Raw genomic sequence first — 24,813 nt, forward strand, 5'->3', positions numbered from 1 at the left:
TCATTCAGCAGTCAATAGTTGCTTAGCAGCGATACCATACTGTAAAGGAACTACATTTCTTGGCGGAATACTTGTTTATGACGATTATTATTAATAATAACTTAAATAATTATCTAAAACATTGTGTATTGTAATATATTTTATGTTGGCTGCCATTTTATAAAAGCAATAAGAGAAAGGGAGTTTTAGGCATGATAAAATCGCAGTAACCTGCGGCCTCTAGTGGCTTAATGCTTTATTGTCTCCAGCCTACTTCGGAATACCTCTTCCCTGCTCTAACAATGGAAAAACTAATCAGCAAAGAAAGTGCTTGTTAATTAGCTGAATAGTTGGATCAGGTGTGTTGGAACAGGGAAACAGCTAAATGTGCAGGGCAGTGGTACTTCAGATCAAGGGTTGGGTGTCATAAGAAAATTTCCATGAGGTTCTCTCTCAAGTGTCTCGAATTAGTTGACCCGAAGGAGATGTCACTAAGGCCAACGATGGCGCACAGAGTTTCAGACCATATTAAGTGTGAAATAACTGGGGAAGGTGGGTTCAAATGTAGGCCTATACTCTTTATTTTGACTTCTTTATCTTTAAGCTTTTTTTCTGGATCCCACGAGTGTTTTACATCTTTCCCAATGGCCTCCAAGACAATGCTAGTAATTCTCTATCCACGTCAATACAGTGTGGAATAGATTACACATAATAGGAAGCACATGGAAACACATGGAATGAAATAAACATCCTCTTTGCTGCCACCCATCTCACATTGGCACGTTGAACAAAGGAGCTGATCTCTGCCTGCTTTACCTTGCATGTCAAGGTTAATCCATTGTTCATGCAGAAGCAGTGAGAGTGGCCTAACAGACAAGGCACTGACATGGCTATTTAGAGGCCTATTCTGTTCTTGTCAAGAATAGTTCCTGTGACATAAGACAGAAACAGCTTTCATTAAGAATGTTGTCTACTAATTTACCATTCACTTAAGGGTCTGACTGATATGCAGTTGGCCAATATTATTGGCCAATTTTGAGGTCTTTGAGGTGGATTTAGCTGTAATGACAAAAAACCTGCTAATAAAGCACCAATATATAGTGGTATGCTTTATATTGTAACAAGCAGACGTCTCTGATGTTAGGAAAACTGTTCACTTCTCTTCCAGGATTTAACAGTTTTTGTAGAGACTGCTAAGCTGAGAGTCACCACCACCAGAAATCCAGAGACCCTTCCTCTGAGCCACAATGTTAATATTATTTAAAAACCCCAGGGAATCTAAATCTGTGTTTTCTTTCTAAGTTGGTTAATCTTTCTCCTGTGGAAATGCAGTATATATGTACAAAGTATGTCCTGTGATCAACACAGATTTACAGTGTCCAATAAATGGCCAACATTCTGCTCTCTCTGTGTAATCTGAGCAGTCCTAAGCAGTCCACATAAGGGTCGGGTTTCCATGGTCGAGCAGCTGCACACAAGCCGAAGATCCCTACGCGCAACTCCAAGTGTCAGCTGGAGTGATATAAAGCAAGCCGCCACTGGACACTGGAGAAATGGAAACATATTTTCCGGACTGATAAACTATGCCTTACTGGCAGTCTGATGGACGAATCCTGGTTTGGCGGATGCACGGAGAACGCTGCCCACCAGAATGCTCAGTGTCAGCAGTAAAGTTTGGTGGAGGGGGGATAATGGGCTGGGGCTGTTTTTCAGGGTTTGGGCTCTGCCCCTTAGTTCCAGTGTAAGGTAATGTTAATGCTACTGTGTGTGCAAAGACACTTCCAACTTCGTGACAACGGTTTGGGAAATGCTCTTTCCTGTTCTGCACAAAGCGAGGTCCTAAGACATGGTTTGATGAGTTTGGTGTGGAGGAACTCTAGTGGCCCGCACAGAGCCCTGACCTCAACCCCGCTGTACAGCTTTGGGATGAATTGGAACATTGATTGTGAGCCAGGCCTTCTCGTCCAACATCAGTGTCTGACCTCACAAATGCTCTTTTGACTGAATTGGGAATAAATTCCCACACACTCCAAAATCTTGTATAAAGCCTTGCTAGAAGAGTGAAGTCTGTTGTAGCTGCAAGGGTGGGCCAACTCTGTATTAAAGGCCATAGTTTTTAATGAGATATTTACCAAATTCACATGCATGTCAGATGTCCACACACACCGATCAGGTATAACATTATGACCACATCCTTGTTTCTACACTCATTGTCCATTTTATCAGCTCCACTTACTATATAGGTGCACTTTGTAGTTCTACAGTTACAGACTGTAGTCCATCTGTTTCTCTGCCTACTTTGTTAGCCCCCTTTTACCCTGTTCTTCAGTGGTCAGGACCCCCATGGACCCTCACAGAGCAGGTACTATTTGGGTGGTGGATCATTCTCAGCACTGCAGTAACACTGACGTTGGTGGTGGTGTGTTAGTGTGTGTTGTGCTGGTGCGAGTGGATCAGACACAGCAGTGCTGCTGAAGTTTTAAACACTGTGTCCACTCACTGTCCACTCTATTAGACACTCCTACCTTGTCAGTCCACCTTGTAGATGTAAAGTCAGAGATGATAGCTCATCTGCTGCTGCACAGTTTGTGTTGGTCATCCTCTAATCCTTCATCAGTGGTCAAAGGACGCTGCCCACAGGATGCTGTTGGCTGGATATCTTTGGTTGGTGGACTATTCTCAGTCCAGCAGTGACACTGAGGTGTTTAAAAACTCCAGCAGCACTGCTGTGTCTGATCCACTCAGACCAGTGCAACACACACTAACACACCACCACCACATCAGTGTTACTGCAGTGCTGAGAATGATCCACCACCCAAATGATACCTGCTCCATGAGGGTCCATGGGGGTCCATGTTATGCCTGATCGGTGTACTTTTGGCCATATAGTGTAGGTCTAAAGATCTTATTTCTTGTTTTTTTTTATGATTTAATGTCACACAAACTTACAAATTTTAATATTTTACTTTATTTTTCCATGGACTGTGACAAATAAGAACTTACAATCATAGGCAGAATAACTGTTGAACTAAAACTCCTGGAGTCATATTAGATTCTATCAGCCGATATTGTCTGTCATTGTAATGTTTAGCCCCTTAAAATCTGTACCACTCACAATATTTTCATGCTGCTTGGACCCTAATCATGACAGATTCTGGTTTTGTGCCATGAAGTTCCAACGATGAACATAAATATTGTGCCTCAGATATACTTTACATATCTTATAGAATGTGTGGTCTTTGAGCATAAAAATCTTCCCATTACACCTCTGTGATTTTTAATAACGCTGTATATGTAAACATTTGCTGGCTGGCCGAGTTACCCAGTGGGGCTGCTGGTTTTGAGTTTCTCCATATTAGGAGGAAACAAAAACATCATATTGCTCTGTCAGCTTCATCTCTTGAAACGTGAGCAGTTAACTGTTAGTGATTTCAAGAGCGAAACTTGCTAGATCATCTGATTTATCTGTGAATGTAGTGGGAATCCTGGGGAATGTTCTGTGGTTGCTGAAATGTGGGAGAGTACGCAGTGTGATTGTTGCGTCTGCCTGAGGTAACCAAACCCAAAGCCATGCCTCACAACACAATCGTCACAAGGAGCTTTGTCATGTCTCTATGTGTACATGTTACTCAAATGAGCTCTGATCATGTAATTTGGTTGAAAAGACTGTTCTGCTGTTATTTGTGCTTGGAAAGCCAAAGGCCACCAGTGTTCTGCATAGGTAAACAGCAAAAAAATCCCCAAAAAACAGCTTTATTATTGTATTAGTATTGACCAAGAAACACTAATTTCCTTAATAGCTGTGTCTTAGGGCTTCCAAGGAGCACAGCAGTAAAAGCCAGATGTCACAAGCTGCATTCACACAGGGTTAGTGTGGTTTCAGGTTATCTTTCCAATCGAATGGCGGCACACCAGATTCTACTTGTTAAATCAGTTGGTTTGAATAAAACCTGTTGCCACACCTGCCCTTGGCAGATAAAATCAGTAACCCTTCGGTCTAAACACTGGTAATATGTCAAGAGATTGTGAATTGAATCCTGGCGATCCACAGCCTTCTATGGCCTGGAGGCCAAGATAGCACAATTGGCCTTACTCTCACTGGGTGGATAGAGTGACTCTCCCGTTCCTCCATCATTCCGTGTTAGCCAACATGGGGGTCTGCTAGGTGGTGAACATCTGTCCGATGGCTTTACATGACTCGAAGGAAGCACTTCGCTGTTGTCGGAAGACAAACTCGTATCTCCAAAATGGTGACTTTAGAGGAGAAGGAAAAAACCTACTTCAATTTTAATGTAAGTCAACGGAACCAGACTTTTTTTCCAAGTAATTTTGGGCCATTTACTTTGGTTCATCCATCATGAAATTTACACACAATGTAAAGGACAACAGGCATTTTCAAACAATGTTAAAAACTGAAAAACGACAAAAATGGAGATACAATGTTTCTTCCGACAGCAGCGACTTGCTAGCTTCATGTGAAATGGGTAGACTAAACTAATGAGTGGAATTGACAGTGACTGACTAAATTGGGGAGAAAATTGGGTAAAAAAGAAAAAAAGACTGATTTATCCACCAAAATCGTCTGCACCATCTACTAAATTCGGAACATGTTTCATCTTGAATGCTCTTATGACAATTTCATGGTTGTGCTGATTCACAGATTCACACCTGAATCTGGATAATCCTTTTGGCAGCCCACTTCTTTTCACTAAGCAAGTTGTTTATTTTTTTTTCATTTTTTCTCTGGTTTGCTAGTCATTAATGTAACCTCACAGACGTCACACAAAACCAGGGTTCAGGTTTCTTTGAAATGCCTCATTCTGACTGTCGTGGATCAGTGAAAACTGACTGAGCAGCACACTTGACGTGAGGAGCAGTAGTTTGTCTACTGTTAAGTATACAGCTGTCACACATCTTGAAAGAACCACGCTGAATGAATTTGCCACCAGCAAAAATGTGTTGTGTGTTATGTTTTAGTGGGCAGAATTCTTGCATGAACTAGTGTAGTTCACATTCCAGTTCTTGAAAATAAAAATACATCATGTTTAAATATTTGTTTCTACTTTATACACTAGGTAAAAATGAGAGTAGAGTCAGTTTCAGCAGTTTTCTTTAGCTAATGTTGCTCTGACAGTCTTGAATTGGTCGACTCTTGTTCTAAAAATTCCAGAGTTATTAGGACAGTTTTAATCCACAGCATATTTAGAATGATTTTTAAAGAACTGAGCTGCATTGAAGTACTACTTTTAAGTCATTTGTAGATCCAATTGTATGTATGTAATGCATGTATGTGTGTGTGTATATATATATATATATATATATATATTAATATATATTACTGTTGTCGGAAGAAAACCTTGTATCTCCAAAATAGTAAAAACCTTCTTTACTTTTAATGTAAGTCAATGGAACCAGAATTGATTCCACACAACACACCACAGTAACACTGACATGGTAGTAGTGTGTTAGTGTGTGTTGTGCTGGTCTGAGTGGATCAGACACAGCAGTGCTGCTGGAGTTTTTAAACACCTCAGTGTCACTGCTGGACTGTGAATAGTCCACCAACCAAAAATATCCAGCCAACAGCGTCCTGTGACCACTGATGAAGGACTAGAGGATGATTAGCTCATACTGTACAGCAAGAGATGAGCCATTGTCTCTGGCTTTCCATCTACAGCGTGGACCAACAACGCAAGTGTGTCTAATAGAGTGGACAGTGAGTGTTTAAAAACTCCAGCAGCTCTGCTGTGTCTGATCCACTCATAGCAGCACAACACACACTAACACACCACCACCACGTCAGTGTTACTGCAGTGCTGAGAATGATCCACCACCCAAGTAATACCTGCTCTGTGAGGGTCCATGGGGGGTCCTGACCACTGAAGAATAGGGTAAAACGGGTATGCAGAGAAACAGATGGACTACAGTCTGTAACTGTAGAACTACAAAGTGCACCTATATAGTAAGTGGAGCTGATAAAATGGACAATGAGCGTAGAAACAAGGAGGTGGTCATAATGTTATGCCTGATCGTGTGTATATATATGTGTGTATAACTGCATGTTTTGTAGTAGGCAAAGGTTTCACTTACTTTTTGCTCTTTAAAGTTAATTTCTATTTACAGTTTTTACAAAAAAAAGAGCGGCAATGTCCCCATAAAACGTCTCATAAAGGAACTGTCTTGGCTATGAAGATTTACTTTTGTGGAAGTGGCCTAAATCGATGTATAAGACTGAAAGAAGAACCCTCTTTGTCGAGATCTACGTGTCTCGTTCTAGTAAGAAAGAGGATAGCGGAGGTTTTCTGAAACCGACTCTGTGTGTCTGGTCATTGACAAGCTTTAGGATGGTCTCAGCAGTGTTGTTTTTTATTTGGCCTCATAAGGGACTGCTTTTTAAATCTTCTTTCGCCACCTAATTAAAGCCTGGCAGACGGAGCAATGGAGGCTGCCCTCTCTTTCCTGTTGCTATGGTGTTATCGGCAGCTCTTATGTGGACGCAGCTGTAAACATTTGAGGAGTGCTATAAACGCGCCCTCGCTTAAGTCTCTGCTGCCCTCTGAATAGAGGTCTATTTCGCCCCAGTAAACCCTTAAAGCTGGTGTCTACATCGGGCTTGCTTTCTTTTTTTTTTGTTTCATGGCAGATATTGCATTTTTCCAAATCCTTCGTGCTGAGTGTTGTTGCACTGCTATTTTCCCAAAGGCAGCAGATCTGGCTGTTTGTCTCATTTGCTTTGTCACTGTTTTAGTTTGACAGCTTTTGCCTTGTCAATGGCACAAACCTGTTGAGCTAGTTATCAGAACCGTAGGGGTCCGCTAACATAGCAAACAAGAACAAAACAGCGGGAGGGGGTGGAGAGGCAGAGGGTTAACCGGCCCTCTGCCAGAAACCCTTGCCACACCCCAAGTGCCAGAGTTATTAAGACTAAACAACAAGAATGTGCTTAAATGAATGAAAAAACTGTCCTGTCTTTCAGTCTTTTTTCCTTTTCTTTTCACTTTGCCAAACTCCAGGTCTGTTCTTAAATATAGGCTAATCTAGGCAACATCCTGTTGGTTTTTGCTTGGGTTTTCTGGAAGAGGGATTTTGAATTTGTTTAGATAAAATTCACTCCCTCATGTGGCTGGAGGCAGGAAGCAGACTCCATTCACCTGGAGTGTTCAGTGTTTAAAAAGCCCAAAAAATCTTTTTTTGCTTAAATAAAGCCTTAAATAGGCAGGACCTGCTGGCGAATACCAGCTTTTATTACTCGGCCAGTTTGCACTATACTCCATGTAGTTGCTAGTATGCCTAATAATAAGCCTGGGATATTGTGCGGTTAAGTGTACAGTAGTTTTTCACTTCGTTTTGCCGTCTGTCTCACAGAGGAACAAGAAAACCTAGAGGAAGCATGTCTACTCATTTCAAAAACTAGGCAAGAAAGGACTTGAGCAAGAAAAGATTTTAGTAAAAGGCAAAGAAACGTCTTTCTGCTCTATGAACGGCGTTCTGTTTTTATTCTGCTCAGTGAAAGAAAACTGGTTTGCGACATAAACAGCAGTCACTGTGTTTGTGTGGGAGGAAACTATGAAGCAGAATGGGAATTTTCTCTCTTAAAATGTGTGGAAACACTTTGAAACAGGCCAGGTACTGATTCTGCAGCCACAGTCTGAGAGCAGAGTACATATTTTCTGTCTGTGCGGTTGGCAGTGTGTTTACTGGAAGGGCCCCGTGCGCGGCGCACATGTTCCTGCATGTGCTGACCAGCTAGAGAAGGCAGAAATGGGAAACGGATAGAGGAATAGGATTTGGGCATAAGCAGGCCTCTCTGGTAGCGTTTTCTGCAACTTGCATTACAGCCTCTAAGTGCCAACATGTTCATTAAGAGGAAATTTCCCCAATATGCTATCACTGTCATCAGTATTGTGCTAACACAGAGACATGCCATTAAGATTATTCCCATTAACTTGGTAAAAGCATTTGTAATTACAGTCTCTGACCTTAGGAGAACAGTAATGGAGTAGCAGTAGTTCACTAGACTGCATATAGAATTAATGCCACCGTAGTTCAAAGGGCCGTAAATTCATAGGGCCGTTTATACCTGCGGCAAGGTGTGCAAGACAGGCAGAATGAATTATTGACAATCAGGCATTGTAGACAGCAAGCGAGGTATTTCATTTGTTGCAGTTGGATATAGTTTTGGAAAATACCAGTAACATTAGCCTCTACGAAACCTATTTTTTTTCTAGCAATGTGTTGTAGTTACACCCCATTTCAAAGAGCCTAGCTTCAAGGGCAAGGCGCAGTTGGAAATAAATGCATCACTTTGTAGTCTTTTGAAAGCTGGGAATAATAGATCACACATTCATGCATCCATTACAATATAGTGCTTCTTGTTTGTCCCTGTTAAATGGAAATCCTACCTCTAAGTAGGTGTGTCTGTCTCTGACATACTCAGTGCCATTTTCAGCTTGATGTTGCAGGATGCTTAAACAAGTCACAAAACAAAATTAGTTTTATCATTGGGTTCTTTGAGCGATGTGGTCTTTCTCATACAGTCCTTGGGAGTGTTTTGTTGAAGCCTACACTGGCATGAAATTAAAGCCCGAACTTGACCCATACCCACGACTTTAAGACCCGACCCCATCCGACCCGGTACTGCTAAATTTGAAACCTGAAGCCAGGCCGAACAAACTCACACGCACAGAGATTACCACAGACACATTTACAGTGCTTTGTTCTGAAAGTAGAAACAGAAAATGCCATGCTGAGATGAACAATTTTACACTGTAAGACCATAACAGTGTCCACCCCCCTCTGATCAGCTGTTAGCCCCGCTGCGCTAAAGTTCCTCGCGCTACTGCTGTTACGGGTGGGAAATCCTGCCAAAGGAGATATTATAAAATGCAAATGTAAATGTAAAACCTCTTTTTGCCATTTCTTTTTCCAAGCATCTGCGCAAATATCCTGCCAAAATTGAAAATGATTTTGCAATTACGTTTATCACATTTTCACATTAGTCATTTGCAACAAAAAGTCATTTCATTTTAGTCGTTATTCTGGGATTTCATGGTCATATCTAAAATGGAAAAGCTAATAAAGAATCTGGCAAAATGAAAATGCAAAATGGATAAATCAACCGCAAAGTGACAGTTTTGCGGTTCAGTTTTTGGCGTGGACTTGTTTTAATAAGTGTCAGAATAAAAACAGAAACAAACACAGGTGCCATCTGCTGGCGATTTACTTTTCATTTCCCACTTTGCTTTTTCGTTTTTCAAATTAACCAACATGTAAATGTATGAAAATCACGCTGCACAGTTATGACTGATTCACTCTTATTGAAGTGGAGAACGCAGAACGCTTTCTGCTCAGGGGTCTCATCTCGTCTCAGACTGAAGGGAGCCATCTTCCGGTGTCAGAAACTCTTTGACCTCCTCTTTCAGTTGGTATGTGATTGGTTCCTAGGCGCCTCACGATTGTAAAAATATAGCGCTTTGAAATCGGATTAATCTTTTTGAATCACCCTGTATTTGTAAACTGAATTCAGGTGCTGTAGAGAAGAAAATTAGCTTGTTAAAAAAACAAACAAAAAACACTAACCAGTGCGCCATGCAGAGTCTGGACACCGTGTCTGACTCAAATGCTACTGTTTTAACCAAGCACCTCCAAGGTCTCTTGCCCTATAGGTCTGTGTGCTGATGACGTCCCCAAAGTGTGATTTGCAGGGCTTAGGGTGCCGTTTGGGACAGAGCTTGTAACATCACTAGACAGACAGAGGTTGAGAGCGAGAGAGTGAGCAGACGAGATAAACTGCTTGAGAGTTATCAAAGTTTTGTAGCCACATTCCTTCAGATAAAGAAATCACTCATAAGAAAAGAAATCCAAGCTCAACCTATGTTGTGCATGAGAAATCGAATCAAACCTTGCCCAAAGCCCAATATTCCATGTAATTCGGCCCGTGCCATGGAAAAAGATTCTTAGCACACCAGCACTGAATGACCCAACTGAGAAGTGCTGCCATGTTACTGGAAAATAATTTTTCCAGTAACAACACTGAACAGTAACATAATATCCATAACATGTAGTGAAACTTCCTTAAAGCAACATATAAGTAAAGGGGTATTAAGTATCCTTGGATCCAGCTGTGAATAATTGAAACTGGCAGTTGGCAGGGAGTCTGCGCTGCAGTATCTCCTGTGAGATTAGATAAAGAGATCTGGATAGCAAATTGAGCAAAGCTATAAAACTGTTGTCGTGTCTTTTAAACTCACTTCTGAGGGTCCTGTTTGCACAGACGGGCATGTGAACAGAGATCCTTTGTTGCTGCCTGCCTTGCTGCTGTAAACACACTTTAAGTGGTGCTCACTAGACTGGGTGACTGCCTTCACCTGCACGCTTGTTTGCCTGTATTTCAGACCATATAAAAGGAGTCTTTATTTTTCTAATTTATGGTTAAAGGCTAATCTCGCTGAGCGAGACTGCCATAGCTTATTATAATCCTATTAGTACCTGGTGTGTTTTCTCATGGGGCGTTTTTCCATCGACTACACCAGAACCATTAACTTGGTTCCAGCGTCTTGGCTGTGTACCAGTAGTTACAGTACCTGACAGTCAGAGAGAGAGAAAGAAATAGGCAAGTGGCATTTTTTGGAGAGAATTAAAATTTTGGTCGAGGGTAGTTGCTACACACCCAAAGAAGATGGTTCTTCAAGGGTTTTTAAGTGAAGAAAATGGTTCTATTTAGAACCATGAACACTCAAAGAACAATCAATAGCACCAAAAAGGGTTCTCCTATTGTTACAAGCTTGACACTGTAACAATGGAAAAACCCTTTTTGGTGCTATATAAAACCCTTTTCAAAAACCATTTCATGATGCGACTAACCCTTTAATCATTCAAAGGGTTCTGTGATTGTGCATGGTTCTATATAGAACCATTTTCTTTACTAAAGAGCCCTTGAAAAACCATCCTTTCTAGGTTCAGTTAACTAATAGCATTTGTCTATAGGTATTGTGCACTTACAACTGGGGTGCACCATGTCCCCCAGTGAATGGGGAAAACTGAATTATCAGTCTGATACTGGAACTACAACCAATAGTTACAGCTGATAACATGACATGATCGACAGTTGATCAGTTGAATGACGTATTTGATATTGTCCTCCTTCGCTTTCATATCCAGGCACCCCCTTGCCGCAGGAATAGTCTGATTCACTTGTGCATTGAGTTTGATTTCTTGGTACTCTTTTGCTGCATGAGGCATCATTGAAAATAGTGATGGCATACAAGTCTGAAACAAAGGGAATAAGATACTTTATCCAGCTAAAAATCAATTTCCTTGGGTCGATTTTGACCCATCCATACCACAGAGTTTAGCACAGTTTGTATTTCTTATCCTAACAAAAACAGAGCAATGCCATTTATAGAAATTAGTCACTAGGTTGAAAAATCCCTCTGTGATGTCCTTTATGGGAGAAAAACGCCGCTCACTCATCAGTGGCACTGAACACTCATCCACGGCAAATATATACAAGTCAAGTCAAGTCAAGGTTTATTTATATAGCGCTTTTTACAACAGGTGTTGTCACGAAGCAGCTTTACAGAAAAATCCAGGTCCAAGCCCCCATGAGCGTCGCCAATGGCAACAGTGGCAAGGAAAAACTCCCTAAGAGCAAGAGGAAGAAACCTTGAGAGGAACCAAGACTCAAAAGGGGAACCCATCCTCCTCTGGTCCACACCGGATAGCAAACTGCATTAGTATTAAATATTTGAATTAAAATATAGAATATTAGAATATATATATTAGATTAAACAACAGTTTGTTCCAGCCAAGCAAGCTGATTGGTTGAGAGGTGTTCTATCCGTGCTGTTATTTCACCATAACATCACGGGTTTTTCACAAACACTGTATCACTCCGCTGAGACGCCGTTGCTAAGCAACGACTTTGATGGTTGTAGGAGATGCTCAAGCCATTTGAACCTTTTTAGTTCTTACTTTGCCACAAACAGAAAATTGGATACTTTTAAGATCACATTTGACCGACAGCCGATTTGGTCAGACTCTGAAGATGAGACGACACTAAATTCCCAAACGGTCAGTTGGTCTGTGTGGAGCTGGAGAAAGAACTGCCGGCTGTGCAGCGAGTGGGCGGAGCTCGTTACTCTGACGTAGCAACAAGCTGCTTGTTAAGGAACTATAATTTGGTGAAGGAACTGCGAACATTAAAACATATTAAACGCCGCATTCACGGCCCAGTTTATTAATGTATTACTTTATTTATTTAACTGTTGTATAAAAGCGATAGAACACTCGAGGTTGTGTGTTATCACAATAACATCATGACCGTGATGATCTACGGCGACCAAATCACAGCCGTGATGTTATTTTGCGATTACACACTCCCTCTCGCGTTCTATTGCTTAAATATACAACTGTAGTTATAATTAATAATACAGAAGACACACATGCATGCCTCCCATACTCTCCCTCTTTCTCTCCCACGAAAACCTTTTTTATTTTAAGAGAAAAGCACAAATTTGTTTGGGACAGTAAATACTCTGTTTGGGACAGTGAATCAGTCCACTTGCCCAGTTAAGCATGTTGAGTAAAAAGTTTGTGTTGAACCCTGGATATCGCTGCTGTCGGAAGAAAACCTCATATCTCCATTTTTGTCGTTTTTCAGTTTTTGACATAATTTGAAAATGTTTGTTGCCCTTTACACTGTGTGTAAATTTCATGATGAATGGGCCAAAGAAAACAGGCCAAAATGACTTGGAAAGAATTCTGGTTCCATTGACTTACATTAAAAGTAAAGTGTGTTTTTTTCCTTCTCCTGTAAAGTTACCATTTTGGAGATACAAGGTTTTCTTACAACAACAGCGATGTGTAACTGCCCCTTGAATGACAAGAGTCACTGTTACACTCCACTACTACACCCCTCTGGCCCCCAGCAGCAGCCCAGCTTTCCGAGCAGTGCTCATCGGCATACTAAACATGGTTTGGGGGCATTGTGCTCTTGTTTGCCAAAAATAGCCTGCTGTCCTTGGAAAGCTGAGGGGTCCAGGTCTGCGGGTTCAGGCCAGCGGTCTCTGGCTTTTGGCACTTAAATTGTAGTACTTATCACTGTTGCTGTGGGGCAGTTATAAACAGTCAGGACTTTTTCCAGTTTGATGGCCAGGTTTGGTGCAGCCTTTGTATCAGATTTAATGTAGATCCCTGGTGTAATTTGAGGTGAAACTGAAGGCCAAAATATTTACTGTCAGACCAAGGCATTTTAAATCAGTAATGCCCATCAAATGGTACCCTGTTGAGTCATTGCAGCTTGCAAATTCAACTCTTCAGTTAACTATTAAGTCCTTTAAAAGGTCATGAATTAGCTGCTCACAGCAGTGTAGCAGGGAAAACATTGCTTCTCCAAGACCGGAGTTAATTTAACAGTCGCAATAAATTAGCACTGTAAATGGATATACTGCTGTGGGACCGGCTGATATTAGCTGACTAATGACCAACAAACACAATATTATGCAATATTCAGAATTCAGAATTCCTCATGATCTCTAATTTCGTACAGTATAATACAGATTATCGTGTCTCAGCTTTAGACTCTAGTTTACAGTTTTCTCTCCTCCCATTTCCCTTCTAGAATCAGTGTATGATCTTCTCCCCAAAGAGTTGCAGTTGCCACCCTGTGTTGAGGAGAACAGTGCGACAATGAGTCAGAAAAGTGGCGGAGAGACGGGGTCTCCCCCCACAACAGTTCTTTCTTCAGGTAAGCTTTTTCCACTGATTTGTCTTGCTTTTCCCTCTCTTCCCAGTTTAGTACCATAATATAGGTGAGCAGTGCTCGTAATGGTTCTGTCCTGCTGTTCACTCTTTAGGCTACCTGCAAGACCTTTTTTACCAGGCTGTGGAGAAATCTTCAGCATTTTTGTGGGCTTAGCATTTAAACACAGGTCGAGGTAGACGAAAACTAGAGATCATATCTGTCCTGATCAGAAAGTCTTACCTTGTAATTGAGCCACTGGAGGCTCGTGAATCATTTTCATTTATGTAGATGTTATTCCTTTCAGAGTTACTTAATAAAAGGTAACAAGCAAATTGATGGTGATATGCAAAGGTGATCATCTAGTTAGGTGTTATGCTATAAGTTGTTTGGGCATGAAAATGGCTCTGGCTGGTAAAACACTCTCTGTTTTACTGTAACTGAATGGATAGCCCTCGTGCCTTGCAGTTGGAGTCTAAGGAAATGATCTTTTCTTGAACCTTGAGAGATTTCTCTCTCTCTCTCTGAAATGACTAATAACTAAATGTGGGGGATAGATCTTAAGCTGGGTTGCATCAATGGTCAGAAATATGGCAGCCAAAGTTTGTTTGAGGTTAATTTAAGAAACACAAAACCAAAAAAAAAACAAAAACCAACAGAAGTCAGACAAACTTGACCCATAAAACAGCAATACACTCTCTAAATGTTAACACTCCCAGAGTCAACACAGATAACCAATTTACCCCAAACCATTTCGGTACTGCTCACAAGAGTCATTCCTTGTAACCAAGCTGGCTGATCTGTTGAAAAATCCTTACTAACTGCATATTGTTTTTTTGTGGTTTGTTAACTACTTGAGTTGGTGCCATCACCAGATTGTAACCAGCCGTAACATGCATGGATGGGGAAAAATATGAAAACAGAAACATTTAGTGAAAACACTCTTAGCAAAGAATATTCCTCATCGGACCCGTCCCTCCAAAATGAAGTCTAAAGCTTTTTTGGGTTCGTGTTTGTGCTTTGAAACGTGAACACACAGAATGAGATTCACTTTAGTTTCTTTCACTCTACTCCTTTACCAAAGTAGGTTTAGGGTGAGTTTCAGTAAACCAGAAGTCTGTTGCCTTCGGACATCAGTACCTAACTGCAGCCAGTTACATCCCTCTGACGAGGCAGGACATGCTGGCTGTAGCAGAAGGAAGGTGAAGTATTTCCAGCTTAAATGAATTTTAATCCAGAACTGTAGGTTTTTTTTTTACTGAAAATTGGCTTTTCATCTTCTGGCTACTTTCCTTTTCTTTTTAGTTTAATATTTTCTTTGACCCCCATATTTGGTATGATATTTACAGAGGTTCTCTGATGACTTAAGAGAAATGTGTTATGCCAGGTTGAGCAAACTGAGTTTTTTGGGGGTGATGGGGGTGATGGGGGTGGTGGGGGGGGCGGGTATTGATATGATCTTTTTTGTTTTGTTTTTTTTTGTTTTGTTTTTTTTTTTCCATAATTTGGTTACACGTTCCTGATGATTGTTATGGCCTGTTCACATCATAGTGTTATTGCATTGCTCTCCTTGCACATTCTACCTCTGTAAGCCAGTGAGCTGTTGCCTGGGTTGCCAACACCTGTGCAAAACCATGCTAAGCTCCCTCCAACAGCACATGTGCTATATGCAGCTTTGAGCACTACTCCCCCCCCCACCTCAATCTTTTCAGGACTGCTATTCATAGCTTTGCTTGTCATCACATGCTCATTGCCAACGTTGTAGCTTGGCCTGGCCCACCCTATCCTCTTGTGCCCTGTATATCTCACCAACTCACCTCTAATCTTAGGCTTTCACTGCTTGTTGTATTTCCTCTTTGCATATCGCCCCTGGAATTAATAGTGAGGTTACCGTGAGTGGGGTGGCTTGGTTTACCTCTGTGAGATGGTTCTTAAAATTGTTTCGCTTCTTACTTATTTGCCATTCCAGTTCTTTCTTTTCGATGATTATTTGTGTTTTCATGATTCAGCATGCTCAGCATATTCTTGCAAGTTTTAGAGCATGAATTGTGTTGGTGTAATGTGTAATGTTTTTCCTTGCCTTACAGTTTGTTCGTTTTGAGAACAAAGTGGCAAATATTTGGAGATGTGGTTTGGTGGGGTGGGGGCTGGTCATTGGAGAATGGCGAGGGATGCCCCCTAGTGTGATGAAGTACTTTCGTCCTTCACAAACTCAAGACTGCTAGAAATAATTCTAGTTTGAGTTCATCCTTTGCTTCTGTAGCTTTGCACTGGAGTTACACTGCTGACTTTGCAACCAAGAAGCTGGCAAACATGAATGATACACATTCCACACTTTGAACTTTCCTTATACCTTGCTGTTAGATTTAATAATGGAAATGTACCTGTTTGTGCAGCTTTTAAAACAGAATTCAACAATCAGTGCCCCCAGAATGCCATTCTAGAGTTATTGTGGCATTTTTACCCTGAAGATACCAGTGAGAGCTGTGGCAAATTGAAGCTGGAATCACTTTGCAAATAAGTTTGCATACAGTAACCTTTTCCGATTGTCTCTGTGCACAGTCTCACAGGCTTTAGCACAGTGGTCACCAACCCTCCTGCCTGAAGATCTGTTTTCCAGCATTTTCCACCTCCAATCCAAATCTGACACACCAAGGCAATAATTGGGTGGATCAGGTGGGGTTGATTAGAGTCTGCACACAGGGGTGATGGCCACTGCTTTAGCATATGCTAATTCCACCTCTTTGTAAAACACCAAAATAACTGTAAAATGGCAGTTTGAGTGTATTGATTCTTGCATATTGTTACTTTACCAAGCAGTATATTAGCCTTGTAGCTACAGGACAAAACTACATAAGCAATTTCTGGTTTGTCCAGCAAAACTGAGATAAGGATTAAATATAAGCTACATTTTTGTCAGACTGTTTCATTTCAAGAGGAGGTCTGCTTACTATAAGGTCAGGTAATACTCAAAAGTATTAGTCCAATATTCTGCATGATTTTTCTGTCTTTTTTTTTGAACATTTTTCTTTGTTTCTAAGTTTTAAATTCCAAGTATTTGCTCAAACTCTAATTTATTGTCATGCATTTTATATAATAGGTTACCTGGGTTACCTAATATGTTGTTGGGTATTCTTTAAAATATTAAATCTTTATCTTCAATCAGTTCATAAGAATATTTGAATATTACTTGAATATTGCAATCACAATGTCTGGTGTGAAACATTATATCACGTTGTCTGGTGTGAAAGCTGTCAAATGCGTTGTCCCACATTTACAGTGTTTTTAAGCACAGTGGTGCAGGAAGCTACCGGCTCAAAGTAAGGAATGGTCAAAGCAACACTCACTATTCAAATGTGGGTAGTGCTGACCCAGACTTAGCTGGCCTAGGATTGTGTTTACATTTCCCATGTGCATGTTGGGTTATGTTTGCCTGTTGTGAATATCTTTAATACTAAAATCTTACTTTTCTTTATTATGTATAAATAGATTATATACACATAAATAACAGGATGACAGAAAATGTATTATGCACAATAGAATGAAGTAACTTTAACATTGTTAAAGACTATATGGCCTTTTAGCCTCTTGTTTATCAAGTTCTTAGTATTAAATGACAAAAAATGTGACTTGTAGTTTCCTTCAGCATTATTGTTAGCTTTGGTAATTTCAGAAGGTTGGTAAGATTGGGAACTTTTAAGTCTACTTTCCAAAAGTCTTGGGAAGCCAAGAAAATTATTTAAAACTTTCTTAACCTTAAAAATCTTAAAAGCAAGTATGTTTTTGCCAGTAAAACACTATGTGACATTTGAATGAATACAAAGAAACATAAATACACAGAACACATAACAGGATCTTTTTTATTAATACAGGGTGATAAAACAGATTCATCTGATTTCAAAATGATTTATTTCACTTGTAAATCATCACAGAACAATGCAGTAAACTGTAAATGGTTTAAATGAGCATAAAGTTTATTATGTAATTGTACAAGTGCTCAGTATGAACCTCCTCCAGCTGTACGGACAACATCAACGCCGTAGTCAAATTCATCCCATACTAGATTGAGCGTGTCGGGTGTCGCTGCACTCACGGTTCTTTCAGTGCGATTTCGGAGATCATCCAGTGTTGTGGAACCAGCGACGAACACTCTGAGCTGTTGGAGCTTCACTGACCACGAAAATCACACTGCACAGTTATGATGGATTCACTCTTATTGAAGTGGAGAACGCAGAACTCTTTCTGCTCAGGGGTCTCATCTCCTCTCAGACTGAAGGGGGCCATCTTCCGGTGACCGTCAGAAACTCTATGAACCCCTCTTTCAATTAGATTGTGATTGGTTCCTAGGCACCTCACGGTTGGAAAAATATAGCGCTTTGAAATCAGATGAATCTTTTTGAATCACCCTGTATTTTGGTCAGAAGAATACATTTAAAAGAACACAAGTTTGGTTTCTGACTTCTCGGTGCACTCTGTCCACTGTATGAAATGAATTTGTTAAATTCCATCAAAAGTATATTTTATTTTTATAATTTAATGAAGGATTGGTTAATGCAGGATTAATAGTGGAATTCCTCAGGGAAACATTTAGAAATGCTTGTGTTAACACATAAATATGACAGACAGTAAAGACTTACTGTCCAGATAAACAGCTTCACGTATTTTCTCAAGACTTAAATACCAGATAAGAGTTAAAGCTATATATTAAGGCTTTTTAAAAATGTGCAGTAAGTGCAGGTTTTTAACTGCTAGTGAATAAACTTGAACATTTATTGTTCAGAAGTCAAAAGAAACTTATGGTTTTTTAAATAATATTATGTAATAAACTTTAGTATATAATAAAATATATAATATTAATATTAATATTAATATAATAATAGACTTTTCCTTCTAAAATGTTGATCTATAAGCATACTCAACATTTATTTCATCAAGTGAAAGTCCCCAAGCAAATTGAGATTAATTTATAGTAAGTTGCCATTCTGATCATTATTGAAGTCTAGTAAATGTACAGTTGTACAGTTGGGGACAGGACCTTTATTGCCATAATTGTAGTACATTTAGCTTTGACATATGAACATATCCACTTAGCTATTTAGGGTAATATGTTGGTCCACATTGATAATTATTGGCATGTAGTCATAGAAATAATAATGAATAATGGAAAATGATAGAAAGAACATTTAAAAATATCTGTTACCCATACAGTTGATACTGTCTCATATTTTAATCTTTTATGTAATGATGGGAAGCATTTTCTGTGTCTATGGTATTTCCTCCTCTGTAGGCTCCATAACATGCTGCATCTCAAAATACGCTTCTTTCATAATCTGACATTAAAATACAGAGTATTAATAGCTCAGAATACATAGACAGTTGAAATCTTAGATCATGTTTGCTCTAATCAGACAGGCCTAATCATATTTACTACGAGGTAACAGTGTCCACACTGCAAATCGTCCACTTTGATTGTAACACTTTAAATTTGCATCACTCAAACTAGTTTCACATTGTATTCTTACTTTAAAATGTGAAATGTTGAAATTTGATGTGTTTGAGTGTGAAAACGGAACTTACTAGGCATGTTCTGTCAAGAACCACTATGATCTCATTCTGTAAAAGTCACTTGAGACGAGGGCTGAGATCATTAAAGAGGTCATACTTATTTCTGCTTTTATCTGCTGCTTAATCTAACGTTCATAATTAATCGTATTATTCAGATCAAGAGTGTGGATGAAGATTTGCCCTCTGAAAGGTTGTGCTTTTCCCTGCAGAGTGATCCGTGTTAGTGTGAGTGAAGTGGAAAAGAACAATCTTGACCTGTAATGTTTTAAGGTTCTTTTTTTGTTTGTTTGTTGTCTGGAGAATTTTTTTCTATGCATCATCCAAGAAATTGTTTTTTTGTGGTTTCAAAACTTATTTCCTTTGAAGCTAATGGTATTTATGTACTAAAGCAATGTTCTCTTTTGTTAGAAAAAAATACTAGTCCTTGCTTCACCTTGTTTCCTAAAGATTTTAAGATTTTGTTATAATAAATTTCAAAGCAGACAACGTTTTGTGGCAGTAGGTACTCGATAAAACTTATTTTATGTTTAAAAACCAAAAAAAATGTGATCCAGTTTCTGTGTAATTGTAGACGTTACAATGCTGTATTAGTTTAATCCTCCTACTTTGTGTTGCATCAGGGCATTATTCCCACATATTTGAGCATTTGGAATGGTAAGGCCAGACTGGAGGATGAATAGAATGTGGCTAGATTGGAATTCATTTACAGACAATGCTTTGCTTTGAGATGCGTTGTAAGTATGAAAACACCAGCAGCTTTGGTCTGTTGCCCTTCCATCAGTTCTCTACAGAAGAAATTGCTTGTTTTCATCCTTCCATCTTCATTGCCCTGTCTCTGAGTGTGCATGTCTTGATGGAATTCCCTCAGGGTTCATTGATCTTTTCAGAGGTAGACTTTTTACATTTTAAAAAGATTTTAAAAAGGTTATAGTAGTTTAATTATATAGTTCCCACTTCTTCAATGGCTGCCCACCACCACCACTCTTTCTTATTCTGTCAGCATAACACTGTGTACATCATTCTGTTGTAAATCCTCTATATGAATGCTTTTAAAATGTCTTGAAATGTGGTGCTTGACACTGTATTTACCTCATTCCTCAAATAGGGCCCAAAGTAGGCCTGAGACATGGATCATTTTGGATTTTGAAGGCTCACTGCTGATGAGTTCCATTTTTATTAATTAATTCAACTCTAAACAAATTCCTTTGTTCTTTTAAAAGTCATTTTCAATGGTCAGCTTTTATTACTCATTCGTTGTCTCGTTTTTATTCCAGGAATTTCCCTCTGAAGCAGGGAGTGTCTGCATATAAAATGGTCTGCAGTTCTCTGCTTCATAGGTCAGAAGCTGGTTTATTTTGTTTCTGTGGCTATGCTCAGTCCCAACAAAATTGAATCTGACAAAAGAACCCATCATTTGGAATGCATCATTTGACACATGATATTTCTGATCTGGTCTAAATAAGCCTTGTTTTGCAGTTTACATTTATGAATATGAACTCACATAGACTAAGTTTGATTTATTTCAAAACTACCTACAGTAATTGTATGTTTTAGTAATTATACCAGCCCATATGTAGATGTACATGACAAGAATACAAGATGAAAGCTGTTTATTGGCACGAGGTGTGTAGAAACCTCTCATTGTTATTATGCATGTGCCAGTTTGCTTTTTTGCAATGGATGCTTAAATGTGCTTTAACCATATTTTACAGAGCATGTGATGTTATTTAGCTCACATTTCAGAGAAAACTGCATTGTAGGAACAGATTTGCTGGGAAATATTGTCTTCTTCTCATATTTATTCATTAATGCACCACCTTTAGTCTTTACACACTTAGACACATGTGCACACACACACACACACACACACACACATATACACTCACACACACACTCACACCATGATGCATAAAAAGCTTAAAAGAAAAAACAAACTAATTGTAATTGGAAATCCAAACCAAAAAAGCAGTTGTACTGAAATTTCGCTGCTTAGCTGGGACTGCTAGCCAGTGTAGGTGGAGAAACCTTTATTTACTGTCTAATTATACACACTGCAGATGCCTCCTCCATCTCCTCTGGTATGACCATGGGAAGTCCCAGCAGTGCTTTTCCCACCTCTTCCAGCTTCACCATGCACTCCTCTACCTCAGCCACGGACCGGGGCCCGGTGCATGAAAACAGCACACCTGGTGAAGTAGGTAGCCGGAGGAAGGCAGAGATGCTGGCTGCGGAAGGTAAACTGCCCAGCAGCAGTGGCAGTGGAGGAAGTGGAAGAGGGTGTGGAGAGAAGGGCGGGGGAGCCTCTCAGCAGCACCACCATCAGATGATGCCCTCCAAACGACCCGTCTTGAACATCTCGCCCCCGCCAGAAGACCTTTTTGATGACAGCCACATGTCGGGATGCCAAGACGACCTGCTCCAGGACTCGGAGCAGAGCAACAGTATCTGGACAGAAAACTCTGTCTCAAACTTCAGCCTCATGAGCTCCAGCTCCTACAATGACAACACAGAGGTTCCTCGCAAGGCCCGGAAGCGCACGCCGCGTCAGCGGCCTGGGTCAAAGCCGGTGTCTGCCGAAGAAGCCAATATGGACGTCTTCGATGCGGACAGTGCCAAAGGCCCACACTTTGTGCTCTCCCAGCTTGGCCCAGACAGCAAGACCTGTGTCAAAACAAGGTGAGTGATTCTCCTGCTTTGTGCTTCCAGAGGTTCTGGAGGGGGAGGAAATTATACAAACCTTATAAAATAATCTCATATTGACCTGACAGCACGGTGCTCAGGGAATACGTGAAAATAAATAAAAATGAAGATTGGGCAGCAGCTAAATCTAGTTATATTTTATGAGTGTTATGTGGCAGGTATCCAGAGTGCGTCTACAAATATCTGCACTGTGGTAGTAGGCTAAACAACAAATGCATGCAAATAGTAGCAAACGTGGATGGTGTAGACTGGTATCCCTATAAAGGCTATTTTCCCACTTTGCCTGTACGACTCAAAAATAATCACCATCATCATCTTAGTTGAACTGAGTTAAGAATGTTTTACTGCCACCAGTAGTAAAATATTTGGACGACGGCTGTGAGCATTTTCCAATGAGAAGCTCTGAATCATAGCCAAACCACTTCTCCTTTCTCCCCCTGTGGATGGGTGATAGGATCTAAGCTGGGGTGGGGCCTGGTGTCGCAATACAAACAATGGTCATTCACTCTGAAACTCATTCAGCCTCTTTGTGAAGGACTGAGATGAGTCACAGGATTGCGAGTATCTAGCTTATTCAGACAGTCTGCTGGTGAATGTCTTGTGACTTTGTTAACATGTGAACAGACTCTAAAGGCCACCACACACCAGACACGGCGCACAGCTCCCAAAAATTCGAAACCATTGTTTTAATGAATCCTCTTACTCCCCAGTGACCCAACAGGTCCCAGTGGCTCTCATTGTGTACATACTGTCTATTAAGGAGCTCAGACAGGCCAGTGACACGGAACCCTGAGTGCATTCCCATTACTACAGCAGCCTGCACTGTTATTTGGATCTCATTTCATGTTGCCAGCAATTGATCAGCTACATTCAGTGTGCGATAGGTGGTACCCTGAAGTTTGATGCTCACTAGAACACAAACTTTTCGTTTTCTAGCTCTGACGGAAACCAGGCATCTGGTCAGAAAGGCGGGGTATTGTCTGGCCAGTACCCACAGAAGAGCGAGGGGAAGGAGCTGAAGATCCTCGTCCAGCCGGAGACCCAGCACAGAGCCCGGTACCTGACTGAAGGCAGCCGGGGCTCCGTGAAGGACCGCACACAGCAAGGCTTTCCTACGGTCAAGGTGGGTCAAATGAAACATTAACACACTTTTGTGCAGTATGTGCACTTCTGGGCTTTACCCACAATCTGTGAGTCAGTAATCACCAAAGATCAATCTGTGTCTCTTGTACCCTGTTCATATTTCTCTTAACTAGTACTCTAAGCATAGCTTAACCTTTTCAACTCCTCCAAAACGCACTTCGTCATATTCTTCATAACTTTCATATTTCATAAGCTGCATTCATAGCTTATATTCTTTCCAGTCAAATAGATGGGTAATGTAATTTTAAACACTTATAATAGTTCTAATAACTCACAATTTTTTTTGTCTACTGAAAGTCGACCCATTTTTCCACAAATCTGGGCTGTAAACTATAAACAGATGGCGTCTCTTCAGTGATCTGCTCTGTAAAAATTATTTTTATAAAATAATACAAAGAGCATCTAAGATTTTTGGCTTTCAGCAAGAAATTGTGAGCATATAGCAATATGTGTATGATCATAAAACACACGTTCTGTTAATTTGAGGGGCGCTTTTGAAAATAAATAAATAAAATAGCAATTTACATTTATTTCATGCAGTTATGGAATAATTTGCCTTATAATTTGGTCATGCAAATTCAGATGGAAAAACCAAAATATACCCTGGTCAATAAGAGGTTAAGCAGTAATGCAATGGTATATCCCATCTTTTTTTAATCTGACATACTAAAAACATGACCTGTTTACTAGCGGTCAAAGGCTTTTTACCTCCTTTGCATAGTGATGACTTGCTTTAAAAAAGGCAGATGTAATTATTAGGTTCCTCCAGTTGTCTGGACGTTCATTTATATTCATTAGCTGCTGCTCTTTCAACTAATCCTCACAGCTTGAGGGGGTGAAGGAGCCAGTGGTTCTGCAGGTGTTTGTGGGCAATGATGCTGGCCGCGTGAAACCTCACGGATTCTACCAGGCCTGTAGAGTGACGGGTCGAAACACCACTGCCTGTAGAGAAGTGGACATTGAGGGCACCACTGTCATCGAAGTGTCTCTGGACCCCAGCAATAATATGACCCTTGCGTACGTATATGTATATGAAATCGAAAATGTCAACTGTGTCGTAAATAAAGGCTGCATCCTATGCCATTTGTGGGAGTTAAATTAATCTTGATAATAATAATGGCAACTGATAGCTGTATATCTCTGTAGTGTGGACTGTGTGGGAATCCTGAAGCTCCGGAATGCTGACGTGGAAGCTCGCATCGGTGTGGCCGGGTCCAAGAAGAAAAGCACCCGTGCCAGGCTGGTGTTCAGAGTGAACATCCCTCGACCAGACGGCTCTGTGCTCACGCTACAGACGCCCTCCTCTCCCATTCTGTGCAGTGAGTGGATTAGAGTTATTCATAGCATCTGTCACACAATTTGTTTTGAGTTTGTTATGGTGGTTCTGATTTTGGAAAATTGTGGGTAGAGATTCATGATGAATAGACCAAAAGAAACGGCCCAAAATGACTTGGTAAATAGTCTGGTTCCATTGACTTACATAAAAAGTAAATTAGGTTTTTTCCTTTTCCTGTAAAGTCATTTTGGAGATACAAGGTTTTCTTCATGTTTATATATATAATATATATATGTGTGTGTGTGTGTGTGTGTGTGTGTGTATACATATATATATATATGTGTGGAACAGAACCATTGCTGCAATACTACTGTAAATCACAAAATCAGTAAAAGCGTTCCTGTACATG

General features: G+C 40.3%; 1 protein-coding gene across 7 annotated transcripts in view; it reads left to right on the forward strand.

Annotated features, from left to right (window-relative positions):
• nfat5b (nuclear factor of activated T cells 5b) overlaps positions 1-24,813 on the forward strand; it is a 59,105-nt gene that overhangs the window by 21,742 nt on the left and 12,550 nt on the right. For 3 of the 7 annotated variants that reach the window (XM_036586816.1, XM_036586815.1, XM_036586823.1), the window contains exons 2-6: positions 13,601-13,726; positions 21,343-21,961; positions 22,922-23,108; positions 23,955-24,145; positions 24,275-24,447. In XM_036586816.1, the coding sequence (XP_036442709.1) occupies positions 13,601-13,726; positions 21,343-21,961; positions 22,922-23,108; positions 23,955-24,145; positions 24,275-24,447 (1,296 nt within the window). Of the gene's footprint in view, positions 1-13,598; positions 14,923-20,390; positions 20,623-21,342; positions 21,962-22,921; positions 23,109-23,954; positions 24,146-24,274; positions 24,448-24,813 lie in introns of those variants that run through there. The other 4 variants (XM_036586820.1, XM_036586817.1, XM_036586821.1 and 1 more) reach the window with 4 other exon arrangements.

This window comes from Colossoma macropomum, unplaced genomic scaffold (assembly GCF_904425465.1).
Source record: "Colossoma macropomum unplaced genomic scaffold, Colossoma_macropomum, whole genome shotgun sequence".
Lineage (NCBI taxonomy): Eukaryota > Metazoa > Chordata > Actinopteri > Characiformes > Serrasalmidae > Colossoma > Colossoma macropomum.